The sequence below is a fragment of the Lingula anatina genome, chromosome 1 (genome assembly GCF_051362555.1).
Source record: "Lingula anatina isolate TDL-2025a chromosome 1, LinAna3.0, whole genome shotgun sequence".
Classification (NCBI taxonomy): Eukaryota; Metazoa; Brachiopoda; class Lingulata; order Lingulida; family Lingulidae; genus Lingula; species Lingula anatina.
Window position 1 is genome coordinate 27,031,160 of NC_141767.1, and position 25,011 is coordinate 27,056,170.

Consider the following 25,011-nt stretch of genomic DNA (forward strand, 5'->3'; position numbering starts at 1 on the left):
TGGACCAAAAAGGAAATAAATCAATTTTAAGCCACCTGTAAGTATATTTCATGCTTACAGACATCACCTTGAGTTTCAGAGAGCTCAGGAAAGTCCCCTCTCTACAGGCCAGTTTCTGATGTTCTCTGAAACTTTGGGCAACAGACATTCACCCTGAAGAAAAATACCCAATGGTGTTTGAATTATACTTCCTATCTTATTGATAAATAGAATTCGAGTAAAGGGAACAATAATGTCTTTTCAGTTGCATAATTGCTATAAAATGTTACCTTTTACACATTGGACTACTTACAATACAGCCAACAGCATAGGCCACAAATCCGGTAATCAAAAGTAGTGAAAACAAATTAGGTGCCATCTTTGTTAGCGTTTCGGACTGTACTTTTTCAATAAAGTGAGCAGTACCCAAATAAGTTTTTATTTCCACGTAAACGCCTTTATATAGTTCCATTTCCCCATTACTAGGAATTATATACAAAATAACTTACCCTTGTTTTTAAACGGTCATAAGGATGTGAATCTATCATTACCAATCTACAATTCCTATCTGCATATCCAGAAATTATTGTTCATCAAATCGTCATTTAGAAAAATATTAGGGTTGATTACCAGGCAAGAGAAATAAGTGTATTCAATCAAGGAGTTATAACAGAATTCCTTGATTCAATTTCAGTCTGTTAGTTCCCACTAGTTAAAGGTTCATTTTCTAAACGTGTAATCCACAGTTAATACAATGGTAAATGCACAGACAATAATTTCACTTGGCAGCATTTTACCGCTCTTGAAATAATGCGACTCATCCCATTTTACTCAAGCTATTCTGAATTTAGTGACGTTGGTAAGGTTTACAAAACATGGTGACTCAAGCTTCAAATTCGCAAAAGGCTCAGTCAGGTTTGGGAAAGAATAAATTGGGCAGCTGCTTTTGATTTAAATAATTATGATATGTTGTTTTGTTTTACATTGAATCTCAGCAAAAGCTTTTTTCTTTCACAAAGATAAAGAATAATCTTACGAGACTTTCAAAACAAAAAAAGTTTATTATAATCTTCTACTGGATTTTCAAAATAAAACAAAAAAGTTTATATCAGCAATGTTTGAGCTAACAATGCCAAGAATTCCTGTGTTAAAGATTGTCAGTGACAAAAGGGACGTGTTTCAAAAAGTTTTCCAGTAAAAATGGGCTGAAGCCAAGGAAGGCATCTACAGCATCATCTCTATAGAATCAAGTTCTACATCAGTTGATCACTGCCCAGTGGCAGGGACTGCAGATTTCTTGCACAGTTTTGCTAAAAGTCCTGACATCTGTAGTAATGATTCCACTCCTTCTGCTATCCTCATGTGTGTATATCCAATTTCCTATAAATAAAACAATAATACTTTATTTTTCTGATTCAAATTATTGTTTTTCTTTTTATCAAGAGCTTGTAAAATATGTGGGTATTACCTCCAATATTTCTGTGACTGTCAGTCACCATCATCAGGGAGTATTTTACATATTTTACAAGCTCTTGATAAAAAGAAAAACAATAATTTGAATTTATACATACAGAGCTAATGAAACTGTTCTCTCATTTATTTTTCTGGTCTTTATACCGATACACTTGATAAAACATGTCATGAAGAGTGAGACTCTAGAAACACAGACCTCTTATAAATATAAAAATACAAGTTCATGGATTTTGAATCCATAACCGTCTAAATTTTGTTTGAACATGATTTTACAAATTAAAGGCCCAAAATATTCCACAATAACAACCTTATTGTCATTCTGCTAAATCACCATGCAATATGGTGAAAGCAAACCATGCTGCTTTAGAATAATTTAAAAATTTTCCTAACCTTAATATATTCCAACTTCAAATACTCAGGCATATTGTGTGTTTTGCAGACCCGGAACACAATTGTAATGATGTCCTCTGGAGAGTAACCTAATTTCCACAGGGAGTGCATTATCTTGTAGGCTTCATCAATGTTTCCGTTCACACAGTGATCAAGTATGTTCTTCACATGAAGTGGGTGAGGTTCATCACACACCTGGACAATGAACACAATATGTTTCGTCATTAGTTAAAATTATACAGGTATTTCAAAGGTAGAAAGAAAGAGAAAAAGAAAGAAAAAAAGAGAAAGGAGTGAAAGAAAAAAAGTGAATCCCAAAATTTTCATCTTATAGACACTTTAATAATTAAACTTTAAATATACAGTATATACATTCTTTGGCAAAGATATAAGGTTAGGTTATATCTATAGGAATATTTTTCATATCCCTTTCCCTCTAGAATGCTCTTGTAGATTCATTCTTTATCAGTCTGACTCCATATTTTGAGGAAAACTTACCTTAAAAACATTTTCACTATTCACATGCCCAAAGCCTTGGAAAGTGGACTGTAAATTGTTTATGCCCTAATAAAAAGACACAAAAGCTGAATAAAACCAAAATAAATGCAGAAACTATATATTCTGCCCGAAATTTGTTTTAATCCTTATAAAAACTGTATTTATTTTGCATGTCAGCAATTACAAAGAAATCCAGTTGAATTAACCTAAAGTCATTCATACATGTGGCAAAACCAACTCTTTAACACAATATGAACAATCCTAACTTAAATTCACTGTCATCTAAACAAACAAAACGGTAACCATCAATTTATAAAATAACCACAGACCACAGGCACAGGAGTTCCGGAAAAAAAAAAATTACTCAATTAATATTGAAATTGACCATGGAGTCCTTGGTCTTTCTCACCTGTCTCATGTCCCCCTGGGCTGTGAAAACTACAGCTTCTAGGCCATCATCTGAATAACTCACATTTTCCTTTTCACATACAGTTAGTAACCTGTCCAACACCTGTTTGTCAGAGAGTTTGGAATACCTTAAGACAGCACACCGAGACTGGATAGGTTCTGTAATAACATAAAATGCTGTTGATATACACGTGGAGGGTTTCCAAAAAAAAAACAAAAAAAAAAACAAAAAACATGTTTTAAGGGGTCATCCATTCTTGACATCATTTTCACAAGTTTATTATTATTTTTTTTACCTTAAACTTGAAACCATAGATAGATAACATAATTTACCAATAATCTTGTCCGATGCATTGCAAGCTAGAGCAAATCTGGTGGTTTTAGAGTAAATCTCCATGGTTCTCCTCAGGGCCTGCTGAGCACCATCAGTCATGCTGAAATAAAGAAGGGGTCATTTTGTACCTGTGGTGTCATTTTCAAAGAAAACAGTTAAAAAACCCATTGCTTTATTGTAGCATGATGTGAGTGTACAGCAAAAACCAAGGGAGTATCTGTAAGTGACTGATATAACACGGAGAGATGTAAGCATTCTATTCTCTTGCATATTTACCTGTCTGCCTCATCCAATATGATTATTTTATGTCTTCCTTTTGGCAGAGTGACCTTCTGCTGGGCAAACATCTTGATCTTGTTCCTAACAACATCTATACCCCTAAGAACAAAATTAAACAGATATTTGTCTGTACAGTACAAAACCTAATGGTATCTGCTATTGTAATTTTGCCTAATGATGAATTGTCAAATTCAAGTGAAACTAAGCTACTAACAAATCCAAACAATCTTGTGTATTTTGCTAATTTTAGTTTCCAAAAGAATTCTACCTAAGTGTAAATAAAAGTGTAATAATATGACAACACAAAAGAGTAAGACATTTATTAATGTATTTTCATATAATGCTTTTATTTAAATATTGCTATGTTCTAGTACAATCTTTATATTAGTTTTCTACCTGTCATTAGAGGCATTTAACTCCATAACTGCATCTCTGAAAGAAGGTCCTAATAAAGCTCTGGCCAAGCACAAAATACTAGTCGTTTTGCCTGTGCCTGGTGGACCCTGTAAACCAAAAGACTGATTTAAAAGTTTAAGTGACTTCAATATTAGTTTTTATGCATCAACATAATCTAGTTAATAACAGCAAATATATCATAGACATTTGAATGCATTAAAGCCTAACATGCTGTTGAGACTGATGTGAAAATGAACTGCACACAGGGGCGGATTTAGGCCGTCTTCTGGGTCTTCCGGAAGACGGTCAGATTTTCAAGTTTACATTGACGGGTATCTATTTTTTCTGTCGGAAGACGGTCAAAAATGGAGGTTGGATCAACAAAGATAATTTGGAAGACTGTCAGAAAATATCTCTGAATCCGCCCCTGTGCACATGCTACTGGAAATTAACTTACCGCAATTATTACATTTGGAACATTGCCTTCTTTTGCAAACACTTCTAATCGACTGATAGTTTCTGTATTTCCAACTATATCATGTAGTTTCAAAGGACGATATTTCTCTACCCTGCAATGTAAAGCATGCTTGTTAAAGATACAGAAGTACCTGTACGTACTGTACATTCATTACATAAAAAATATGTATCTCATATTGTCAAACTCTTAAAATCAGATTGTTTTAAATGCACCACGTCCAACTGAAATGGAATATTCAATTTTGAAATGTACAAAAAAATGCTGTGTAAATCTATTGTACCGTTCTTCAACCTACCAAACAAATTGCCCCCCCCCCCCCCCAACACGTCACACATGCAGTTTCTACACCCTAAAAGAACTAAGTCAACATTTCTCACCACGGTAGTTCATAGCCAGATGTTTTGCTTTCACTGGGCTTTCCTTTAATACTACCACTACTGTCATCTCCAGTGTCTTTCGTCTTCTCAACTTCAATTTCCATGTCTTCTTCACCGCCAGCCATGTTGACAAAATTTGTTTCCCGCGAAATCTCGCAGCCTAATTTATTTTACAAACTTCACGTTGATTGGTAAACTTGTAAACAAACCAATCGGGGCAAGGCTTACATTTGTCTAACCACGTGACATGCCGGGAATTAAGAAAAATACTACGTAAACCGCTCAGAAAAGCCCAGCAGTGAGGGTAGCACAGAGGTGATGTTATGATATTAAATTTAAGGAAAACTAAACATGGCACCAAAAAGAAAAAATTCAAAACAGGTAAGATACAAATAATGCGGTGCATAATCGTGACTTGCCTGTTACACTTGCAGTGCAATGTACATGTACGTCCAATCCAAGTGACAGCTCTAGCCAATCGTTATTATTTACAACCAGGGTATTGTTACTTGTTTTGCAAGCTTTGCTTCATTCCTTAGCATTCCCATTTACTTTCTCCGGTATGTAATATAATGCCAGGGACCAAGGAAATGTAACTGTGAGTGATATACCTTCTTTGCCTGGGGCAATGTAAAGAATCTAAGTGCAAAAGTATCTTGATAATTTTAATGAAACTGAAATTTGTGTCTTCAAGGTGACATCAGAAGGGCGAGGCAAATCCCAGAATAAAAGAAGAAAAAGATCTAAAGGTAAAATTCCAATTACATCAAGTTTAAGTGGTTTGTTTCATTATACATTTCATGTATCAAATGGGACTTCACTAAAGAGGTGTTGATGATATTTCAGGTGAAAGACCTCCCAGTGATGAAGGTTCTGATGATCAGTTCTGCAACAAAAACCTGACGGGTAGAGCTTTTGCCAAATGGAAGCCAATTCACAGGGCAACCAGGGATTTTCTAAGTCAAATGATGGAGTCCACAATAAGGTGTGACATAACATAAGTGTGTGAGTGTGCATGCAAGTCTGTGTAAAAGATTACATCTTAATTATTTACATTTTTAGTTAATTGAAAGTTCTCTTGGATAACTACATAAGGTCACTATTACCCGTTCATACTATAGTCCTTTATTCAAATAAATAGCGGATTTGGTCTCGATTAGAATAATTGTAATAGTCTGAACGCATGAGGATTTTTGTTAACCGGTTTCTCAAAATTCTGCTAGCGAGCTAGATTTTCTTCAGCTATACGAATAACTTACCGGAACCGACACCTGTTTAGATCTTACTGTGCATATGCGCAGAAAAGTGCGAGTATCTATGAACAATTGTTTATCACTTATGTGATTGCACCAAGAGCATTTGGAGGTCACCCCTCACTACAACATGAAGAAATGTAAACTCATTTTGCCATCTGATATGTTCCAAGAATGCTGTCCAGAATGTCTTTTGAGTTGCATTTACCATCACAAATAAAAACAGAGGACAAAAGCTGAGTACCATTAGAGCTGTAAATGGCCCCATATTTTTGTTTGGCATTTTGAGTTTTCCTGTGCAGCCCATGCATGAGTGTTCAAAACAGGAAGTTAAACCTGAAATTTTTCAATGTGGGATTTGGTTTTAGATGACAGCGTGAACGGGGTATATAATATTGTTGATATTGGCTGGGGTTAGAAGCTGACAAACAGGTGAGCAGTTCACTTGATTGTGGACTGCAGCAGCGAAGTGACCATTTTGCGCTTTAGTCAGTTATTTCATCCTTTTAGTTTATGTAAGCAGATATGCTATAATCTATACCTGTATCTTAAGGATAATTTCTTTAGTCTTTTAGTAACTTAGGGTTCATTCTTGATGAAACAGGTGACCAGATGAAACAGATGAACTGGCATTAAGTAGAATACTAAAAGCTGGTGATTATACAAGTGCTTTAACAAGTGGAGGCGTGTAAATCTGTTAAACTGATTGCATTCAGTGAGAGTCCTCATAAAATTGGATCGATCTACAAAGAATAATATTTCATTAAGAATGAGCCCTTATTTTATTTTTTCTTTTTTGCTGTACCATGAAATGTAACTGAAATTTCGGTGCGCGGTTTCCCCTGGGGTTGCATGCTATTACTTGACATCTGTGTCCTTTCTGAATGCCAGAGGGGTCCTGTCACTTCACACATAATAAAGATAATAAGTTTCAAGTTTTAGGTACATTTGTAAAATTTTGTATTTTAAAAGGTTCTTTCAGTGTGTAGTATTTTTGTAGGTAAAGTGACTCCTTTTACAAACTGCTTATTTGTGAATAAAAATGTTTTTTCTTCTTGTATTTTTAGCTCTGTGTTGGCAAATACCAGTGCAACAAGCTATGATGATGTGCAAGACCACCTCATTGCATTGAAATCAAGGTAAACTAAGTCATTTGTCTGTGAAATCCCCTGATCTTACACAAACAGGCTCCCATTTCACAAAAAAACTTAAGTTGGTTTCCCTGACTAAGAGCTTGGTTACCAACATAATAAAGTCGTTACGTCAATAAGTCTCGTTTCACAAAGAATCTAAAAGGTCGCTTACGTCGTTTTTTTCTTTGCTGCTAGTCGATGATGTCTAGTCTCCTTGGAAGGAGACTTAAGTCGGCAAGCTCAACTAAAAGTCGGTAAATTACATCATAAACAACAAAAATTTGAAAAGAACATACCTCCTTCAAGATAAAGTGTTATAATGTCCTTGAATAGCACTGACATTTATTGAATATTTAAATAAAAAATAAAATACACCTTCACCCAGCTGATCGCAAGTTTATGTTTTTGATCGCTAGATGTGCGACAGCAGTGTTACAAGACAAGCTTATGTTTTACTGTTGCTTTGAAGTTGAATCAATAAAGTTCAAAAACAAACTTTGTTTATGTTTTGACTGATCTTTATTGTTGATAAACGATTGTTCTTGGACAACTACAGTAAGCACGCCAAGCTAAGACGTTAGAATTCTTTGTGAAACACTTCTAGTCGACTGCAGCGTAGTCGACCTAGCTAGGTCACTCAGCTCAAGCTAGTCAACTACGGATTTAAGATTCTTTGTGAAACGGGGGGCCTGGTACCAAGTTTGGATTAACTTATCTTCTCATCTTTATGGAATGTCATTACTATGGGTGTAATAATTATTTTTATCTTTGTTCATTTGATATTTATATTTTAAAAGTGTCATGAAAAAACTGGAACAGATGAAGGCTCCTGCAACCAGAGCTGCAGATTACAAGAATCTGGAACAGCTTGCAGTAAGTTCATGGTTTGATGTCCCTAAACTTACAAGTAAAACTTATTTGGAGAGACAGATTAAAAAAAAAGGTTAGCAAAACTTTTTAAAGGTAAAGAAAAACTTGATGATCATCTATGAGTAATGGTTTAATGTTAGAAATGGACCTTTGTATGAAGTTTACATATCGTTTCCATATTACTCGATGCCAACCAGTCCAAGGGAACTGAGTCATTTCAATTGGTCTCTTGCAGCGTAACATAGAAGGTACTCTAGTGAAGAGTTCAAACAAGATGGAAAAATTAGAAAAAGAAGTTCAATTATATGAGAGGTAAGTGCTATTAGATCTAGACTATGGAATGGTTTGCTTATCCTTGGGGTCATTTTTATATTTTTCAAACATGTATTCAATTTCGCCATGTATTCACTATTTAAAAATGTTCTTGCTGGTATTTTGTCAATTTGCATTGCATATATGATATTTACAGTTTAGCCTTCCAAGCAGAAGAAGATCTTGACAATTACAAAAATGAAGTCACACAGCTGGATGTTCAAACTGATGAGGTAATGCATTACCAAAGGAACCATAGGGTATTCTCTGAATGATTTCCAAAATACACTAACATTGCATTAAAATGATGAAAAAAAGCACCTTGAAATTTGACAGCGTTTGTGAATTTTCTGATTTAAGCCAGTATTCAGGCATATAGACATCCTTGCAGAGCCATTTTCTTGGTAGTTAAAAACTATTTTTATAAACTTGAGTGTATGATATTGGACCATTTGAAAAGAAAATTCTCTTATATCATGTTTCTCATTTCAGTTGCATCCTCTCCTCCAGAAAATTGAAGATCCTGTCCTTAACATTCCTGCACTCCCCCAGATAAGTAGCACCAAGACTTCACGGGTAAATACTTCCTTCATGTTAGTGCTGCAATATCTCCTTGGCTGACCATTTTTGCATTATAAATTTGGGCACAAATAAGACAAGTAGTATAATGGTAATTTCAATGGCAATTTTAAAAAAGTTTTTCTTAAATTTTTTTTCTTTCATTTCTTTTAGATCATCAATCCCAGAGTTCTGCCACAAAATTTAACAGAGATTCTAGACTTCTTGTCAAGTTCCAAAAACAGTCATTTGCAAAAGTTTGTGGAAACACTATCACATTATGCTGGGAAGTTGGATAATTAAAGATTGTTTAGTTTACAGATATATTTCTACATCCAAATATGTATGTACACTTACTTTCAGAATGTATGTATGTATTGACTACAAAAAAAAAAAAAAAAAAAAAAAAAAAAAAAAAAAAAAAAAAAAATTATGTTGAATTGTAAATTGTCTGACAATATTGTTGGGATTTGTTATTAGAGACAGAGAACTGCCATTTTTTTTGTTGATGTTTTTTGTTCACAGCTACATAGTCTTAAACATCTTTTCTGCAGGGTAATAAAAAAATTATCAATAAAATTTTATTTAATTTTTTTATCGGATCAAGCTGAATAATACTATGAAGGAGTGTTGGGTGAACATGAAGAAAAATTGAAAATAATTTTTATATTCATTTCAAGTTATAGGTATCTTTCATTTTTGCATCATTATTTATTAAAAATCTGCATGTTAAGGCAATTAATATGTTTTATGTATGTGAGGAATAATGAAGATAAATAAACAAAATCCAAATTTGCTGTATTGTTGGAAAATATTTTCATTAATGATACTTGTCAAGAGATGACTTCTTAAAATTAAATAACAGACAAAAACTTGTGCATCTTTTGCTATATTTCTCATGTCATGCAGTTGTCCAATAACGGCGCTATTTCGTGACGCGGACTCACTGAAAAGTTTCAAATAACCGCCATGACGTTACGTTTTTCAGCCAGTTGCCATCTGACTGATGCTGTTATTAAAACTTCGTTTGGCGAGATATAGCTTACAAAATAAACCAATTGGCTGAAATGACTAAGATAAAATTTCTCAGTTGACATTTCATGTCTCATTTACTAAAAATGACAAAATTGCAAAATTTATTTCTAGATTCCAGTCTTTCACTTTAACAAAGTTTAATATTAATATTCTGCATTCTTGTGGTCTTGCATGCATGGAATATTTGCCTCTCCACAAAAAATATGCCAATATCAGAGTGTCCTGGTTTGCTCACAGATGTGGTTGAATCTCCTACAAAAAATTAGATACACTTTTGAAAGCAAGAATAATTTGAAAAGTACATTTATGTTGAACCGAAAAAAAATGCAATTGTTTAGAATATTAATTTCATAAATGGATATATTTCATCAGCAAAAAGTTTCCATATAGTAAATTAAAAATTTACATAATTTTACCTTAAAATAAAGTAAGGGCATCCTCATTTAATAATATTTGGGAAAAAATAAAACATTCAGGATATTTAAGAGGGGGAAATCATAAGCCTGTCTATTCTCATTATCAAAGAAAAATGTTTTCTCATTTTACCCATAAATTTAGCACTCCACTATAAATAAATTAATCTGGGGCAAATGTCCAGGTTGCTGCAAATAACCATATAAATACACTTACTGAGCATGAAGTGGCTTGTGTCTCTGTGTTCTGCAGTTTCGGCCCCAGTAGCAGTTGGGTCTGGCAGTTACAGTTGCTGTGAAATTAAAATGTGTATTATGGATACCAATTCTCTAATGCATAGGAGCAAACTTATTGAATCAGTTTAAAGCAAGTTTTGTAACAGATTCACACCATTTGACCTGACTATTGTTTCAAATTCCGACTTGAATATGTAATATTTACGACTAAAATTTAAAATTTTGCAATTTTTGATAGGAATGAGTATTAGTTATGCTGAATGAAAAAAAAAAAATGAATGACCCAGAAAAGGGACTTACAAACTTTTATGAATTAGAAGGTGACTATCACTTTGGGTAGTAAGGGAAATATAAAACAATCAAAATTTGTTTACATCAACAAATGGGAAATTTCTTGTCACATATTTTCTAACAGCTATTTGGCATCTGGATCTTTAAACACATTTTCAATATTTCTTTCACAAAAAAATTGAAACTGAAGAGGGACTTACCTGGCAGTTTGTCTGCAGGTATATCCCTTCTAAATTCATAGGCAAGTTCCTTGAAATTGCGCAAGCCACAAGAATAGCATATGTAAGTTTCTGATGTCAGGTGCTCCAGCCTTGCATTGTCTGGAAAAATATTGTCAGCATTTATATTATTCAAAGTATATAATTTTATAAATCCAAATAAAGGTAGTACAATGAGGACTAGTCGCGCGGTGCAGATGATGTACCCTCTACCAGGGTGGCAGATCATATAGGGAAAAGCCGAAGAATCAACAGAGCCAAATGACTGTATTTATCTAGAGATATATCTGTGAATATCTGTGAAAAAACAATCTGTCGCCCTGGTAGAGGGTACAGATGATGTGACATGCACCTGGAATTTAGGCATATAAAACTGATCTTTTAAAACCAAATGATTTGTCTCTACACCAATTATTTGAAGCAATATTTTAACAAAGTTATATGTCTAATAGAAGTACCTGGACAAGTGTAGTCTCTGGCATCCAGTTTGGTTAAACATTTGCGGAGAACATCGTGGACACTTAAATTCTCAGCTTGCAAATACTCCTGCAAAATAAAATAATTAAATAGCAAAAATGTAACATTTTTCTTCATTTTTTAAAGCTCAAAACATAAAAAGTTATCTACTAGCCATCTGTCACACCCAATTTCACTTGTTTTGTATTGAAGGCGATTCATGTCATATCACTGTTGACCATGTTAACCTGGTCAATGTATAAATTGTGCTCTCAAAAGAGTTTCCAAAAGAGACTGCTACCACTGACCGATTACTATAGACAAGATTTTGATGAAACAAATTCTAACATGGCTTTCAATAGGTTGTGTATAGGTTCAACTTTCATGAAGATTTAGAGTGGCAATATGATATTTGCCAATGAATTTTACATAAAATATATATTATGCTAAAAATTTTTACAGCAAGTAACCTTCAGATATTTCACAATAAAACTAAGCTATCAAATAGCCATGTAGAAAAAGTTAGTGTAGATTATTTCAATAGTAACCTTGAATATCCTCGACTCATAGGCATTGTCCAATATAATGTGATCTAGGCATTGTTGACCCAAGTTCAAATCTGAAAATATCATGCATGGTTGATGGCATGTTAAAAAATATTTTATTTTATTTATTTTTTCAGACTAATCAATATAAGATAGAATTACATGTGATTGAAAAAAAAAACATTATAACATAGTTGTATTGTCACATTTATTGGCTGCATCTAAAATGGCTGTAATCCAAATAGAAAACTTGTGCCAAAGGTTACAAGAATTACCTCTAAACCTATCGAGACAACCAAGACATGCTGCTCTTCTACAGCCCCAGTATGCATGACAAAATGTCCTGTGACATATGGCACCTACCAAGAGAGATAAATAAATATTATACTATTGAATCACATGTATGATGAGCATAAAACCTAGCAAACTAAACATTCTAACAATTTGCATCTTGTCCATTCTAACTAAGTAACTAACTAACTAACTATGTGTGTGTGTGTGTGTGTGCGTGTGAGTGTGTGTATTTCTTTTCATCTGGGTAAATGTTTTCCTTCCTTTTGCTACTTTTTATCATGGATATGGTTCAAACTGTTGATTTGACTAAAATCGTACAGCTCAAATCATTCATTTGGCTGAAATATACAAACTATCCTAGAGTGAATCCAGAATGATACTCAAACACAAGATTCCATAGATGATAGGCATAATATAAGACAACTTAGAGTACACTGAAATGAAACTTACACTGCATTCTTGGCATTTCCGGGTCAGTGAACTGCAAATGCCGTCTATCTGGCATGGGCTCAAAGCAACACTGGCATAAGATGTGGTTTTGCTGAGGAGTGCATATATAGACAGGTGCCTGAGGCATTCGCTTCACATCTGCAGAAGCTGCTGTGGATGGACCAGCCCCTGAAGAATTGATCTTCAAATCAAAACTTGACTATGTGCTAATATAACTGTCTAAACATGATATTGTGGATCATGGGATTAAATACTAACAGGCAATTCTGATTCCAAAAGTTGAAGTGAAAACAAGAGAGTTTACCCCCAGCACTGGAAGAGGTTCCTTCACTAGCACTGGTTCCTGGTGTGGAATGTAATTGGTTTTGAGGGGAACTAGTAGCATTCCCTTGGGTGGCTGCATTACAATCCCCAGAAGCTGCATCAGTTGGAGCTGAGACAGCGGCTGTCTGAGGAACTGCTGTAGTAGCAGCAGGCACTGTGGCAGCTGGGGTCACCATTTGCAAAGGTCTGTGCCCGGGACAGGACCTACACATGGCTCTTGGTGGCCTGAAATGTCCAATGTGTGCTTGTATTTGGTTCAACTATAAAAGTACTATACTTAACACATATATTAAAAAAATAAACAATACTGTACATTTAAAAGTATGTTCAGTGTGGGGAAAATGGGGAATTTATTGTTCACTAGCATCTGGTTAATGTAACTGGTTACTGGGAAATAAAGAAGCAGGCCCTACCCATCACCTCCAAAGACAAATCCTCCAATGCGAGCTATGGGAGCAGGAAAGGCAGGGGTAGTAATATCACTATCAATATCAGACTGGCTTCCAGAGCTGGACAAAAACAATAGTACCATACTATCAGAGTTGTATCTAAGGAATGTCAATACATGCCATGCTTAAATAACTGTCAGATTCTATATAAGAATGTACTTTTTGGTCATTTAATACAAACCTGAAATTTGAAATTCATAATCATTATCAGAAACTGTAATATAGGAGACTCCACAAAACTCATTACTTTATAACTCAAATTATCACATATAAATCTCACATAATCTCACGTAAATCCTGTGGAGCAGATTTTTTTCCTATGGCCTGAAACTTATGAACATTGCACAACTTGAATAAAATTCCAGGCCTAAAAGTGTCACAGTTATGCATAGTCCATAATAAAAGTGAGTCATCTTCTACACAGTATACCTTCAAAATAAAATTTCACCTGACAGTAGTAAAAGAGATAGGGAATGCTCTTCATACCTGTCAGAATACTGCTCATCCTCATCATCACTGTACCTCTTCTTACGTGGTGGATATAGCTATGGATATATAAATAATAGATATGGTGGATATAGGATGGATAATGGGTATATGAATAAAGCTTTGGTGGATATAGCTATTAGTATAATATAAGGAAAGCAACCTTTCAAATTGATCAGGTAAATAAGTACAATGAATGCACTCAAACAGTGCCAAACAAAAACTTCCTTTCAAATCTAGAGGAATTTTTAAAAAATTCAATGATGGGAATTACCATGTCCTTTGTAATTTTGTTTTTAGCATCCAATTCTTGCAAATCTTCTGCAGATCTTCTTTTTTCTAGAAAGAAATATTTCAACATAAAAGTTTAAGTGCATATATGTCATCAGACTTAATAACAGTTACACAAAGTAGCAGGGGCTGATTTAGGCCGTCTTCTTGGTCTTCCGGAAGATGGTCAGATTTTCAAGTTTACATTGACGGGTATCTAATTTTTTCTGTCAGAAGACGGTCAAAAAATGGAGGATGAATCAACAAATATAATATGAAAGACTGTCAGAAAATATCTCTGGATCTGCCCCGTGCACCGTGACCGTGCACATAACAATTAGGATACATCTGGCTATTCAAGACATTACCTGGATGGGCCTTCAGGTAAGCATCCACAAGATTGTTTACAATATGATTTTTGTTGATCCTCTCTACCTTGTACCGACACTAAAAGCAAAGAAAATGCAGAGTCAGAGAAGTAAGGTGAGAGTGACTTCTATTAAAACCAAATAAATTGTACAAACTGGTCTTCATATCTATGTAAAAATATCAGATACAGACTCAGACTCCGTTCACATGAAAAGTCTATTTTCTAAAAATCTATTTTCTATTCGCGGTAACTTATGATCACTCCGAGCGCAGCCGAGAATTAATTACAGCTTTGGAAGTAACTGGCTCGCGCTGCCAGTAATTACGCTGCGGGGTATTCAGGGCACAGACCATGATCATAAGATACCGCGAATAGAAAATAGATTTTTAATTTTTAGAAAATAGACTTTCCATGTGAACGAAGCCTTAATGAAACATTTTGTTTTGACACAACCTGAATATGACACAAGGAGCACTGATTGAGATAACCACTAAATGTATTTATATAAAAAAGTTTCTGTTCCTACTTATAGTCTCAATTCCAAAATGAAACACAAATACATACTGAAGGGCATTCATGTGACCTCTCCATCCAATCCGAATAACAACCAGCGCAAAAGGAATGCATGCAGGGCTGGAGGCTGAAGTAAGTAAAAGATGCATGTTCAAAATATCACAGGTGTTGAGTAAATGTTGCCATACCATAACCCCAGATTAAGAACGCATAAAATGTTTTTGGAGTTCATTGACTGCATAAATTCCATAAACTTATAAACTTTGTACTTATGAACTTGAAAACTGGTGGAAACCAATGAAAAATGGTTAAAACTGGTGAACAATGATGGAAAACCTAAAACAACATGGGACTGGGATTCCGTGACACTAAACTAATTGAATGTACCATAACAAGGCAGGAGTTTGAATGTATAGGACAAGTCATGTGACACATGTGAACACATCTCCCTGTACAATTACTCTGACCTAGCGTGTGTGGCAGTTACAGTCCAACTGTTAAAAATTATTTTTCTAGATATCAGAAATAAAAGAAATAGATATACATAACTACACTGCATAAAAATTACTAGTCTAGGGTTACTGTTCTTTTCATATTAATGGAGCATAGTTAAACTCACCTAACACAGTCATGTAAAATATCCTGACATATGGAACACAACAACGTTTCTTCTATTTCATCCCTAGCTAACTTCTTTACCCTCATTTCCATATCATCATCCTGTTCTTTATCATAAGTATGCAGTGCTGACTGCTCATGCCATCTGGATACAGTATCTACATTATAGGACTTATGTCCTCCACCTGAAATCTCAGTCTCAGAGTGTTTCTTTTTTGAGGGTTTGTTCTCAAAGTGATCATTGGAATCATTTTGTAAATCCTCTCCAACTTTTCCCGGTTTGATTTTCTTTGGTTCTGTTGAATCATCACTGCCAAATGCTTCCTAAAAATTGCCGTAACAATAATAAAGATTAAATTTCATAATATGAGCATTAAAATGCGCAGCAGGGCCTGTAGCATATGCTATAAGGTCATGAATAAAAAGACTAAAACTTGGTGTTTTTTTTATTTTTAATATTACACAAATGTACTCTGATGTATTAACCAAAAACCCTTGGTTGTACCTGATTTCATTTATTTCAAACCCATAGCTGCATGAGGTAGAATTCCTACAACCCGGCTTCTTTTGTTTAGTGATGGTGATTAATTTAAAATGTCAGAATTTCCCTAAAACTCTTTCTTATTATATCTATAAGTCAATATAATTTCAACTCATGGAAATCCCTACCTCTGCAGATCTCTTTTGTACATGCACTGGCTCTTCATCTGAGTCTAGATGAAATATGAAATCATCTGTCAGTATTGCTATTCACAAATATATGTATTCTAACAGCCATATAACTAGTAAAAAAATAAAACCAGTTGAAATTAAACATATTTATGATGTATGAACACAATGAAAATTTCAAACTAATTTACAGTTATATCTTATCATGTGATTTGTAACTTTATAATCATAAGAGATTTACCTTCCCTGATATCACTAAGATCTGCAGTATACTCCTGGGTTTCATCTAACATTTCACGTTCCAACTCTGCGATGGACTGGTACAGGTAACTAACATCTGAAACACAAAAAATAATAATAGATAAAATAAAAATGAAATAATATAAAATAAAATAAAAAAGGACAATTTTGACAAAAAGAGTAATATAAACAAATTTAGCAACCATTTGCTGTGGCTAAAAAACAAGTTGCCCCTATATTGTTCAGCAGGCTGTAACTCTAGTGGTAATTGCATTATAATGCTAAAAAGCACTAAATCTTTTAATATACATTTCCACCATATATCATTTGACTTTCAGAGTGTACAATATCAGACAAGTAGCAACTTGGACAATGTGGAAAATGGTAGAAAATGTCAAAGAAACTGGCATATGCTTAGTGCAATATCACTAATGTAACATATGTTACATGCTCAGAAAGACAAAAATACCTCTGTCCATCATGTTTCTCTTCTTTTATATTTTAAGTATCAGAGCAAGACGTATAACAAATGACGTGACAACATCTAGTAATCTCATAGTTAAATTATTGTACAAATGGTGAATTTTTTCTAAAAAAACTTTACTGTTTGATCAAACTACCCAGCTAATGAGCATTTTTGTTTATTAACAAGTAGTCTGTAGTAAAGAAATGTTCATTAACGAGAATCTGTAGCAAAGAAATTGACTTAGGCTACCACAATACAGTGACACTTTAACAATGCATAAAATTTTACAAAGGTCTTCATGCTACCTTTGTGTATTTAAAGAACTTACTCTGTTCTTCATCTCCCTTTTTGAAAACTACATGAATCTCATCTCCATGATTCAGCTCAGTGCTCTGAAATAAGATAAAAATATAATAACTCATATAACTATGTTGATTCTCAAAGTTATATACCTTTGTATATGTACCTATATATATTTGCTTGTAAAATGTCATCAAAAATGAAAAAATAACTTACTTCTCCTTTTGATATTTTAGCCTTGTTGTTCACTAATGTTCCATTAGTACTGGAATCAGAAGAAATGTTTCAAGTTAAAAGATTAAACATTGTAAACATGTGTCTACACTATTTGTTATATATAAGCATAGAAAAAGCTACATCACAAATACTGGACAAATTTGACTGCTATTGTAGTGTTTTTGTAACAGGGAGTCAGAATTTTAAACTTGGAGAAAAGTTCTTAGCTGCATATGATATTTTGTTGTAGAGTTGAGGTGTAAAATATAAGAACAAAATGCAATCAAAAATTCACTGCTTAATGTATATAATGTACAGCTGAGGTGAGAAATTCTGACATTCTTTCCTTCACTCAAATCAAAATAGAAGTTATTTTACAGTACCTTGTATCATACAACCAAACTCTCCCAGATCCATCTTTTTGTATGAAACAGTGCTTTCCAGAGACCAGGCGGTTTGCAGGCATAGAGAGATCACAGTCTGAAATAAAGCCACTTCATGTTAATGGTCAAAGTATTTATTTGATAACAAATCTAAAAGAATGTTATCACTCCTGTGGACGTTTATTTGGTATATCGTACATGTAACTATAAAAAAAAGTCAATGGAAGTGTTAACGCATTAACTTCGTGCCAATGAAAATTGAGCTTAGGTGGAGTCCGGATAGGTGCACTGAAAATTATTCAATTTCAACTGTGCCCAGACTCAATCTTATTACTTCTTGCTATTACAAATAGGGATGCCACTCAGTTTCTAGGCTCTTTCATGTTTTGCCTTAGCAAACAGAGTAGCGGCCTGTACCTTTCGCTCTTCCAATCGTAAACTTATCTTTGTCAATAGTAATGGGTTCCGAATCTGTATCTGTGGTACACACAAGCTGAGCCCACGGTTTGCATTCAGAGGAAGTCATTGTAAATCTATAGATTTGATATAATCAACAGCAAAGTACTAGTTCTATAGGTACTCCGTACAGCATACATCAGGAAGTCAATCAAATAAACATCAGCTGGTAAAAATTCAGGACCAGTGTTACGTTACTTGCCACGATATGAAACACTGTAATTAAAATTTGTCAAATATTTTTGTATCTTTAAAAATAAAATACGTAATTCATATTTAATTTTGGTACATATAGTATAAAATAACATTTATGAAAACATATTGTTAATTTCGACAGATATGTGATGACAGGAATCGGGTGTCGCATTCCACATTTTACTTTGCCCACATAGTTTTCTGTGAAAGGAGATTGTAAAATAACCCGGAGGTGGGAACGTGGATAAATAACTCACTCTGTTGTGATAGAATCTACAAGTACTCGAAATACACTTTCACGGGCCCATTACATAAATTCTATCTCGCGCGAAGTTGGAATGCTGTCAAGCTGTTGCATGCCGTTCATTTTACAAAACCTCGATTAAACGAACAAAACAATGATTGGGTTAAGAAAACGTGATAGATCTTTGTCAAATGATGGCAAATCGGGATCTTCTGCATATTCTGGAAAACGACTAAAGGTTTGTCTAGTGAACTATACCTGCACTGATAAATTTATAAAGTTGTTTTCGTTGTTAAGTAACTTTAACAAGCTGGAATTTTTACTCTTGTGTAGCAAATTATTGTGCTTAAAATAAATCGAAAGGACTAAGTCCAGTTGCAATGGTAAGATCTAAAACAGTTTTGTCAGTGCTTGGCTTTAAATTAAAACTACACGTACAATCATTTGTTCTTCGCCAACTAGCACTAAGTTTTATGCGTTAGCACTCCTATTTACAGTTTCTGAAATTTACTGTTTGTGATTGTGCATGAAAGACATAAATGCACATTACTTGAAATAACAGTACTAGTCTTTAATATGGTTCATGTTTAGGTAGAAGACACCAGAGGGAATGAGGCAGAGCATAGATCCTTAAAAACAGAAGAAATAAAAACTGCAGAGGACACTGAAATTCTGGTAAAGTTTGTATTGGTCAGAGTATTATTCATTAAGTATTGTGATAAAAACCAATCAGTTTATTTGGTCTTTGGTCATTCCCCTTAGTATTTTGATTGCTGTGGAGATAAAGAAAGATATTTTCGTTTTCCTTGTAGCTCTGTGCTATGGTTTTAATGACATTTTTTTCATTGATAAATTATGTTAAAATATGTAACCTGTTCTGTTGCAGATACAGAAGTTTTTCTTGTTGTCAGTTTACCAAGATCATAGGTGGTCATTGCATGTATCTTTCTTGACATTGTCAGTAATATATAAGGGTTTCCTGGTATATGTAAGAATTAATGTGTTTTAATTTATACTAATAGCCAGGAGAAGAGGGGCTATCGGAATTTGAAAGAAGAAGACTTAAAAATCTCAGAGACAATGCAAAGTTCTTTGAAGAAATGGGTATTTTCAAAGTAAGTGGAAAAAAGGCTATTACATATCTGCCTATTTGATATTATATTCTCTATAATCAGCTTTTTATTTATGAATGATAATATGTAATATTTTAATTCTACTGTAACAGTTGAGATATTTTCATGTTCATGTAAAAAACTTATCCTTTCTAGGAAACATTAAGACTTTTTAATTATTCAGGCAAAAGATGCTTTCAGAGAGTTGAGTGAAAAACCAAAGGTTAAACCTACAGAAAGAGGTCTGAAGAGGTAAATTTTAATTCATGCTAGATTTAATGTTAAACACATAACAATAATTACATGGTTATTATTTTCCTTTTTATGATCAGAAATGAATTACTGGATTTAATAATCAGAAATGTCAGCATAATTTCACTTTTTAAATTGGAGCATTAAATATAAGAACCTCAATTCAATCAGGGGTGCTGTGAAACCTGAGCCTCTGCCAAGAAGAGCACCTAGTTTGCGGTTACAGAATAAAGATCCAGCAGGAGAAGAATTGCCAGAGAGGCCTACCGTTTTTGTGGAACCCACAGAAGAGCATGTGAGTTGAATGTCACTGAATATGAGGCATAAGATCTAGAAAAATCAATTTAGACTGATGGTAACTGGTAGATCATGTGAAATAAATTCTTTATTAATCAGAAAATTTTTTAAAAAATAAGTTAATTCTGCTCTGATATATCTTTTTGCAGCCTCGCAAAGCATCAGGACCTCTAACCATGTGTGAAACATTAAAGAATGCAGAAGAAAATACTGAAACCTCACACAATAATTTTTTGTCCTCCCTGAAGACACTTGGTGAGGGAAAAGAGAAAAAAAGTGTGAAAGTTGAATCATCCTTAGAAAAGTAAGTAAAATGCAGAAAAACAAACAGAAAGTAAAAAATTAAAATTTTTGTAGGAGGGTATTTTATTAAATTTTTTACTATATATGAAAATGAATTTGGTAGAATATTATGCAGAAAAGTGGTATCAGTTTAATGAAGGTTCATTTATTATACACTTCAGCTTTCTAAAGGCATGTAAACGCATGAAACTTCACGAGGATCGTGTAGCAAAAGTTGTCAAAGACAGAATTTTCTCAGTAGCAGTCCATCCTTCAGAGACCAGGGTATTTGTGTGTGCAGGGGACAAATGGGGGAAGATTGGGCTCTGGGATGTGGTAGGTGTCAATGGCAGCCATATTGTTTCTCTCAAAATGCAAAAAACAAGGATATCTGCTGGGTGGTTTTCATTTCATCAAAAATATGTTTTAAGGATATACCAATGAAAAGTAAAGGAATTAAATAAAACCTACATTGTTAGGACTTGACAGGAATGATTAAGTTCACAGTGATGATATTTGTGCTTGCAGGAATCGAAGGAAGGGGATGATGGTGTATTTCTGTATGAGCCCCACAGTCGCCCAGTGAATTGTATGTTCTTTGACCCTAGCAATGCCTCGCGACTGTACTCCTGCAGCTATGATGGAACTATCAGAAGATGTGACTTCAACAAAGCTGTGTTTGATGAGGTGAAAGTATTAAATTTTACACGTTTTCAAAGATAAACTGTTTATAAAAACACAAATTACTTTAAGTGTAACTGTGCCCTTTTTTCCTTTCTAGCATTTTATATAAGTATTTGATTAATGTTTTGTGGTTGACTGACTGTTCCTGAATGAGAGTTGTTTTGATAAGATTGAGTTAATTGCATTTTGTAGCTCTATGCCACACCAGAGGAGGACTCAAACAGGTGCTCTGGTTTTGATTTTCTGGATGCAAGCAATTTAGTAGTGTCTCACAGTGATGGGGATGTTGGATTGGTGGACATAAGAACCAAAGGGTTGGTGGTCCAGTAGCAACTGTCATTAAGTTAATGAACGAAAAAACAAATAAATTACAACTATGAATGAACTTTTTGCATACTTTTTCACCAGAAAGTCCAGCAGTTTCTTTCCTTCAGCTCTTTTGGTTTAAAGCAAGAGGTACAGCAGTGCAATGGATAATATTAGATTCAGTATTTGTATTATCCTGTTGTTTTTAAATTCATTTCTAGGTTAGCAGCAGAACACATGTATCAGTGTCACCGCAAGTCTGTGAAGACTATAAATGTCCACCCAGTGAAAAAGCATTACTTTCTCACTGGAAGCACTGACGGGTATGTTGTACCACTGTACTGCATAGCTCAGACTTATTTTCATTAGTCCATATCTCAGGTCTTTCTCAGATAAATTCTGTTGTTTGCATTGACATTACTATAACTACTGCTATCTCAATCTTTCATAGGGTAAAAATGTTAATATAAATAAATCTACAGATTGACCATTATTGGTCGTTATTTTGATTATTTATTAAAAAGGAAAAAAAAAAAAAATGAGCATATTGCATATTACTAAGGCATTTCATTTCTTTGTCATTTCATTACAATACATGTTGTTTCATAATTTAGGAATGCTTGCATATGGGACATAAGACAAATGAAAGACAAGAAGCCAGTCAGTGTAGACACATTGCCACATGGTAGGAATCTCAGCTCTGCCTTCTTTTCACCACAGACTGGGAAGTTTATTGTGACATGTTGCGTTGATGACAGACTTAGGTAAAATACAAATGCTAAATGATTATGATATATGAGTTTGGCCACAAGTAAAATAGAGAATTTGGTCTTGTGTAGTCAAGTGAAAAAATTAAAATTAAGGGTGTCAGGTGCATACTGTAGTAAATATGATTAGCATATTTTAAAGTTAGTTCTCCAACCGGGTCTTTGGTGTAAGTTTGCATTGCTACAAGGAGCTTAATTTCATCATTTACAGAATTTTTGAAGGCAGTACTCCAGGAGAATACAAACAAAGATGTTCAACAAGGTATTGACGTAGGCCTCTCTTTTACTATTTCTGGATACATTATACATTGGGCAAAGAAGCAACAAAGACAAAATTATTGAGAATTTATCATTTAGAGTCTGAGTAAAGTCATAGGTTTAATGAAATTTTATCATTTGAGAGTTTGCATATTTTGCGCCATGCCCACTTCTTAGAAAACATACCAAATCAGTCAGTGTTTTCTTTGTGTAAGGTGTACAGAAGCATAAATATTTGATAATTATTCTTATTCTATTATTTCTAAAATATAGGTGTAATCATGGTTTCTGAACAAAACATGTTTATATTTTTTCCAGACACAACAATCATACTGGCCGTTGGTTGACTCCCTTCAGGTTTATGTGGCACCCAAGTAGAGAAGATGTGATAGTAACGGGAAGCATGGACAGGCCTAGAAGGGTGATACACATATAATGAAAATTATTTTTGACACTGGGTTACATCTTTGCTGCTTGACAGTATGTGATCTCGGCATTTTCACAAAAGAAAATATTAGAAATCCCATAAACATGTACATTTTTATTTTTATTTTTATTTATTTATTTATTTATTATTATTTTTTTTTTTTTGCATAAATTTTATTAACTTGGATACTGTACTTTCAGATTGAGCTGTTTGATACAAGTGGCCATTTGATTCATACTTTTACTGATGGGGACTACCTTGGATCTGTTTGTTCCATTAATGCATTCCATCCAACAAGAAACATCCTAGTGGGAGCAAATTCAAGTGGACGCCTGCATGTGTTTATGTAAATTGTGCAATATGTCACAATAGCAAATGCAACATAATATATTTGAGGTGCCTTGTTTGCAAGAAGACACTTTTCCTTGCATGTAAAAATCACTTAACAGTTTTGTTCTCATTTGATTTTAGAGCTCACCAGTTTAGCCCAATATTTTGCTTTTTTGAGGTAGTTATAAAAGTAAATTATAGGAATGAAAGTTTTTTGTAATTGGTAAATAAAGGTAGGGTGAAGAAGGCTGTGTGCATGGTGAGGAAGGCATCAAAAGCTAAATCAAATTTGGTTTCATGAACTATTTCAAATTACATCAAGAAACTGCACCCTCTGTTAGTTAGGATAAAAACTAAGACACTAAGAGAACTATGTTAGGCAAATATTATTTCAAAAACTTATTTCAGCTCAAGTTCAGCAATAGTTATCTGTTTTAGAAAATTGCTGCACAAGTTTTTTAAAAGTGCAAAGTTGGCACAAACAAGAACCAGTTTTAGAGAAGTATATTTAAAGTTACTTTATATTATTCTATGTTTTGACAATTGAGTTCATCGGGTTAGCCAAATATTATATTTTGCTTTTTTGAGGCAGTAATTTAAATACATTATTGGAATGAAAATGATAAAGTTCTGTAATTGGTAGATATACATAGGGTGAAGACTATGAAAAGCATCAAAAGAGAGATCAAAATTGGTTCCATAAACCATTTTACATCAATAAACTGCACTCTCTCTTTAAGTTATAGGATAAAAAACTATGGCCACATTCACAACCAAAGTTGATCTGTGGACTAACAGATCCACATATCAAATATGGCCCAACCACTTGGAAGCCTACTGTGCAAATCCTGTGGAAAATCTATTTGATGTCTATTAGGGGGCTTTATGACAAGCTTTCAAGTGGGCCAGCCATATTTCCTCATAATATTATCTGTTAGTTCATGAATCGACTAGTGTTGAATGCAACCAGTAATACTAATAGAAATATAAGTCTATGTTATGCAAACATTATTAAAATTATTTTGTATTTAGTTCAACAATAATTATCTGATTTGAGAAAAATGCTACACGAGCTCTTTAGAGGTGCCAGGTTGGCACAAACCTATAATCAGTTCTAGAGAAGCCTTTAAAATTACATATATATATATTTCTATGTTATGGCAATAAATTTTTAACACTATCTTTTGTCTTCTGAATGTTTGCCAAAAATCCCCTTTGGTTTGTCATTTCTTTGCCTTTTTAATTAATTAATGGAGGATTTTGAAATTACAGGTATATATGAGTTAAAATCAATTTCAAATGAAATGCATGTTTTAACTTGACAAATGACTTTTCTTTATTTCTTTTCTGCCTGCCCACACGCACTAGAGTGTAAATTATCTTCTAGCAAACATGGCTGGTTGATTTCACATTTTTTGTC

General features: G+C 33.9%; 4 protein-coding genes across 4 annotated transcripts; 2 read left to right on the forward strand and 2 right to left on the reverse strand.

Moving 5' to 3' along the window:
- Positions 1-1,020: 1,020 nt before the first annotated feature.
- Positions 1,021-4,788, reverse strand: LOC106159143 (replication factor C subunit 2). The gene is made up of 9 exons (XM_013535347.2): positions 4,613-4,788; positions 4,215-4,326; positions 3,758-3,864; positions 3,359-3,460; positions 3,082-3,182; positions 2,750-2,907; positions 2,341-2,406; positions 1,843-2,037; positions 1,021-1,359 (listed from the first exon to the last, which is right to left on the reverse strand). Exons 1-9 carry the CDS (start codon positions 4,735-4,737, stop codon positions 1,246-1,248), a joined length of 1,080 nt encoding a protein of 359 aa, XP_013390801.2. The 5' UTR covers positions 4,738-4,788; the 3' UTR covers positions 1,021-1,245.
- A 37-nt stretch (positions 4,789-4,825) lies between these two features.
- LOC106159144 (centromere protein Q-like) lies at positions 4,826-9,535 on the forward strand. The gene is made up of 9 exons (XM_013535348.2): positions 4,826-4,993; positions 5,307-5,361; positions 5,459-5,597; positions 6,933-7,004; positions 7,796-7,871; positions 8,104-8,180; positions 8,338-8,413; positions 8,673-8,756; positions 8,913-9,535. The coding sequence occupies exons 1-9, from the start codon at positions 4,964-4,966 to the stop codon at positions 9,039-9,041; spliced, it is 738 nt and encodes a 245-aa protein (XP_013390802.2). The 5' UTR covers positions 4,826-4,963; the 3' UTR covers positions 9,042-9,535.
- A 293-nt stretch (positions 9,536-9,828) lies between these two features.
- Positions 9,829-18,619, reverse strand: LOC106159145 (E3 ubiquitin-protein ligase CHFR). The gene is made up of 20 exons (XM_013535350.3): positions 18,399-18,619; positions 17,982-18,078; positions 17,599-17,647; positions 17,411-17,474; positions 16,618-16,713; positions 16,377-16,420; positions 15,709-16,031; positions 15,141-15,216; positions 14,575-14,653; positions 14,211-14,275; positions 13,937-13,995; positions 13,415-13,510; positions 12,982-13,226; positions 12,678-12,845; positions 12,209-12,292; positions 11,937-12,007; positions 11,391-11,478; positions 10,915-11,034; positions 10,404-10,479; positions 9,829-10,025 (listed from the first exon to the last, which is right to left on the reverse strand). The coding sequence occupies exons 1-20, from the start codon at positions 18,505-18,507 to the stop codon at positions 9,986-9,988; spliced, it is 2,049 nt and encodes a 682-aa protein (XP_013390804.2). The 5' UTR covers positions 18,508-18,619; the 3' UTR covers positions 9,829-9,985.
- Positions 18,620-18,886: 267 nt separating this feature from the next.
- LOC106159137 (WD repeat-containing protein 76) lies at positions 18,887-24,771 on the forward strand. The gene is made up of 14 exons (XM_013535338.2): positions 18,887-19,114; positions 19,468-19,551; positions 19,899-19,991; positions 20,173-20,240; positions 20,412-20,535; positions 20,687-20,841; positions 21,002-21,155; positions 21,348-21,506; positions 21,696-21,817; positions 22,031-22,132; positions 22,424-22,573; positions 22,788-22,838; positions 23,153-23,255; positions 23,462-24,771. The coding sequence occupies exons 1-14, from the start codon at positions 19,031-19,033 to the stop codon at positions 23,609-23,611; spliced, it is 1,599 nt and encodes a 532-aa protein (XP_013390792.2). The 5' UTR covers positions 18,887-19,030; the 3' UTR covers positions 23,612-24,771.
- The last annotated feature ends 240 nt before the right edge of the window (positions 24,772-25,011 follow it).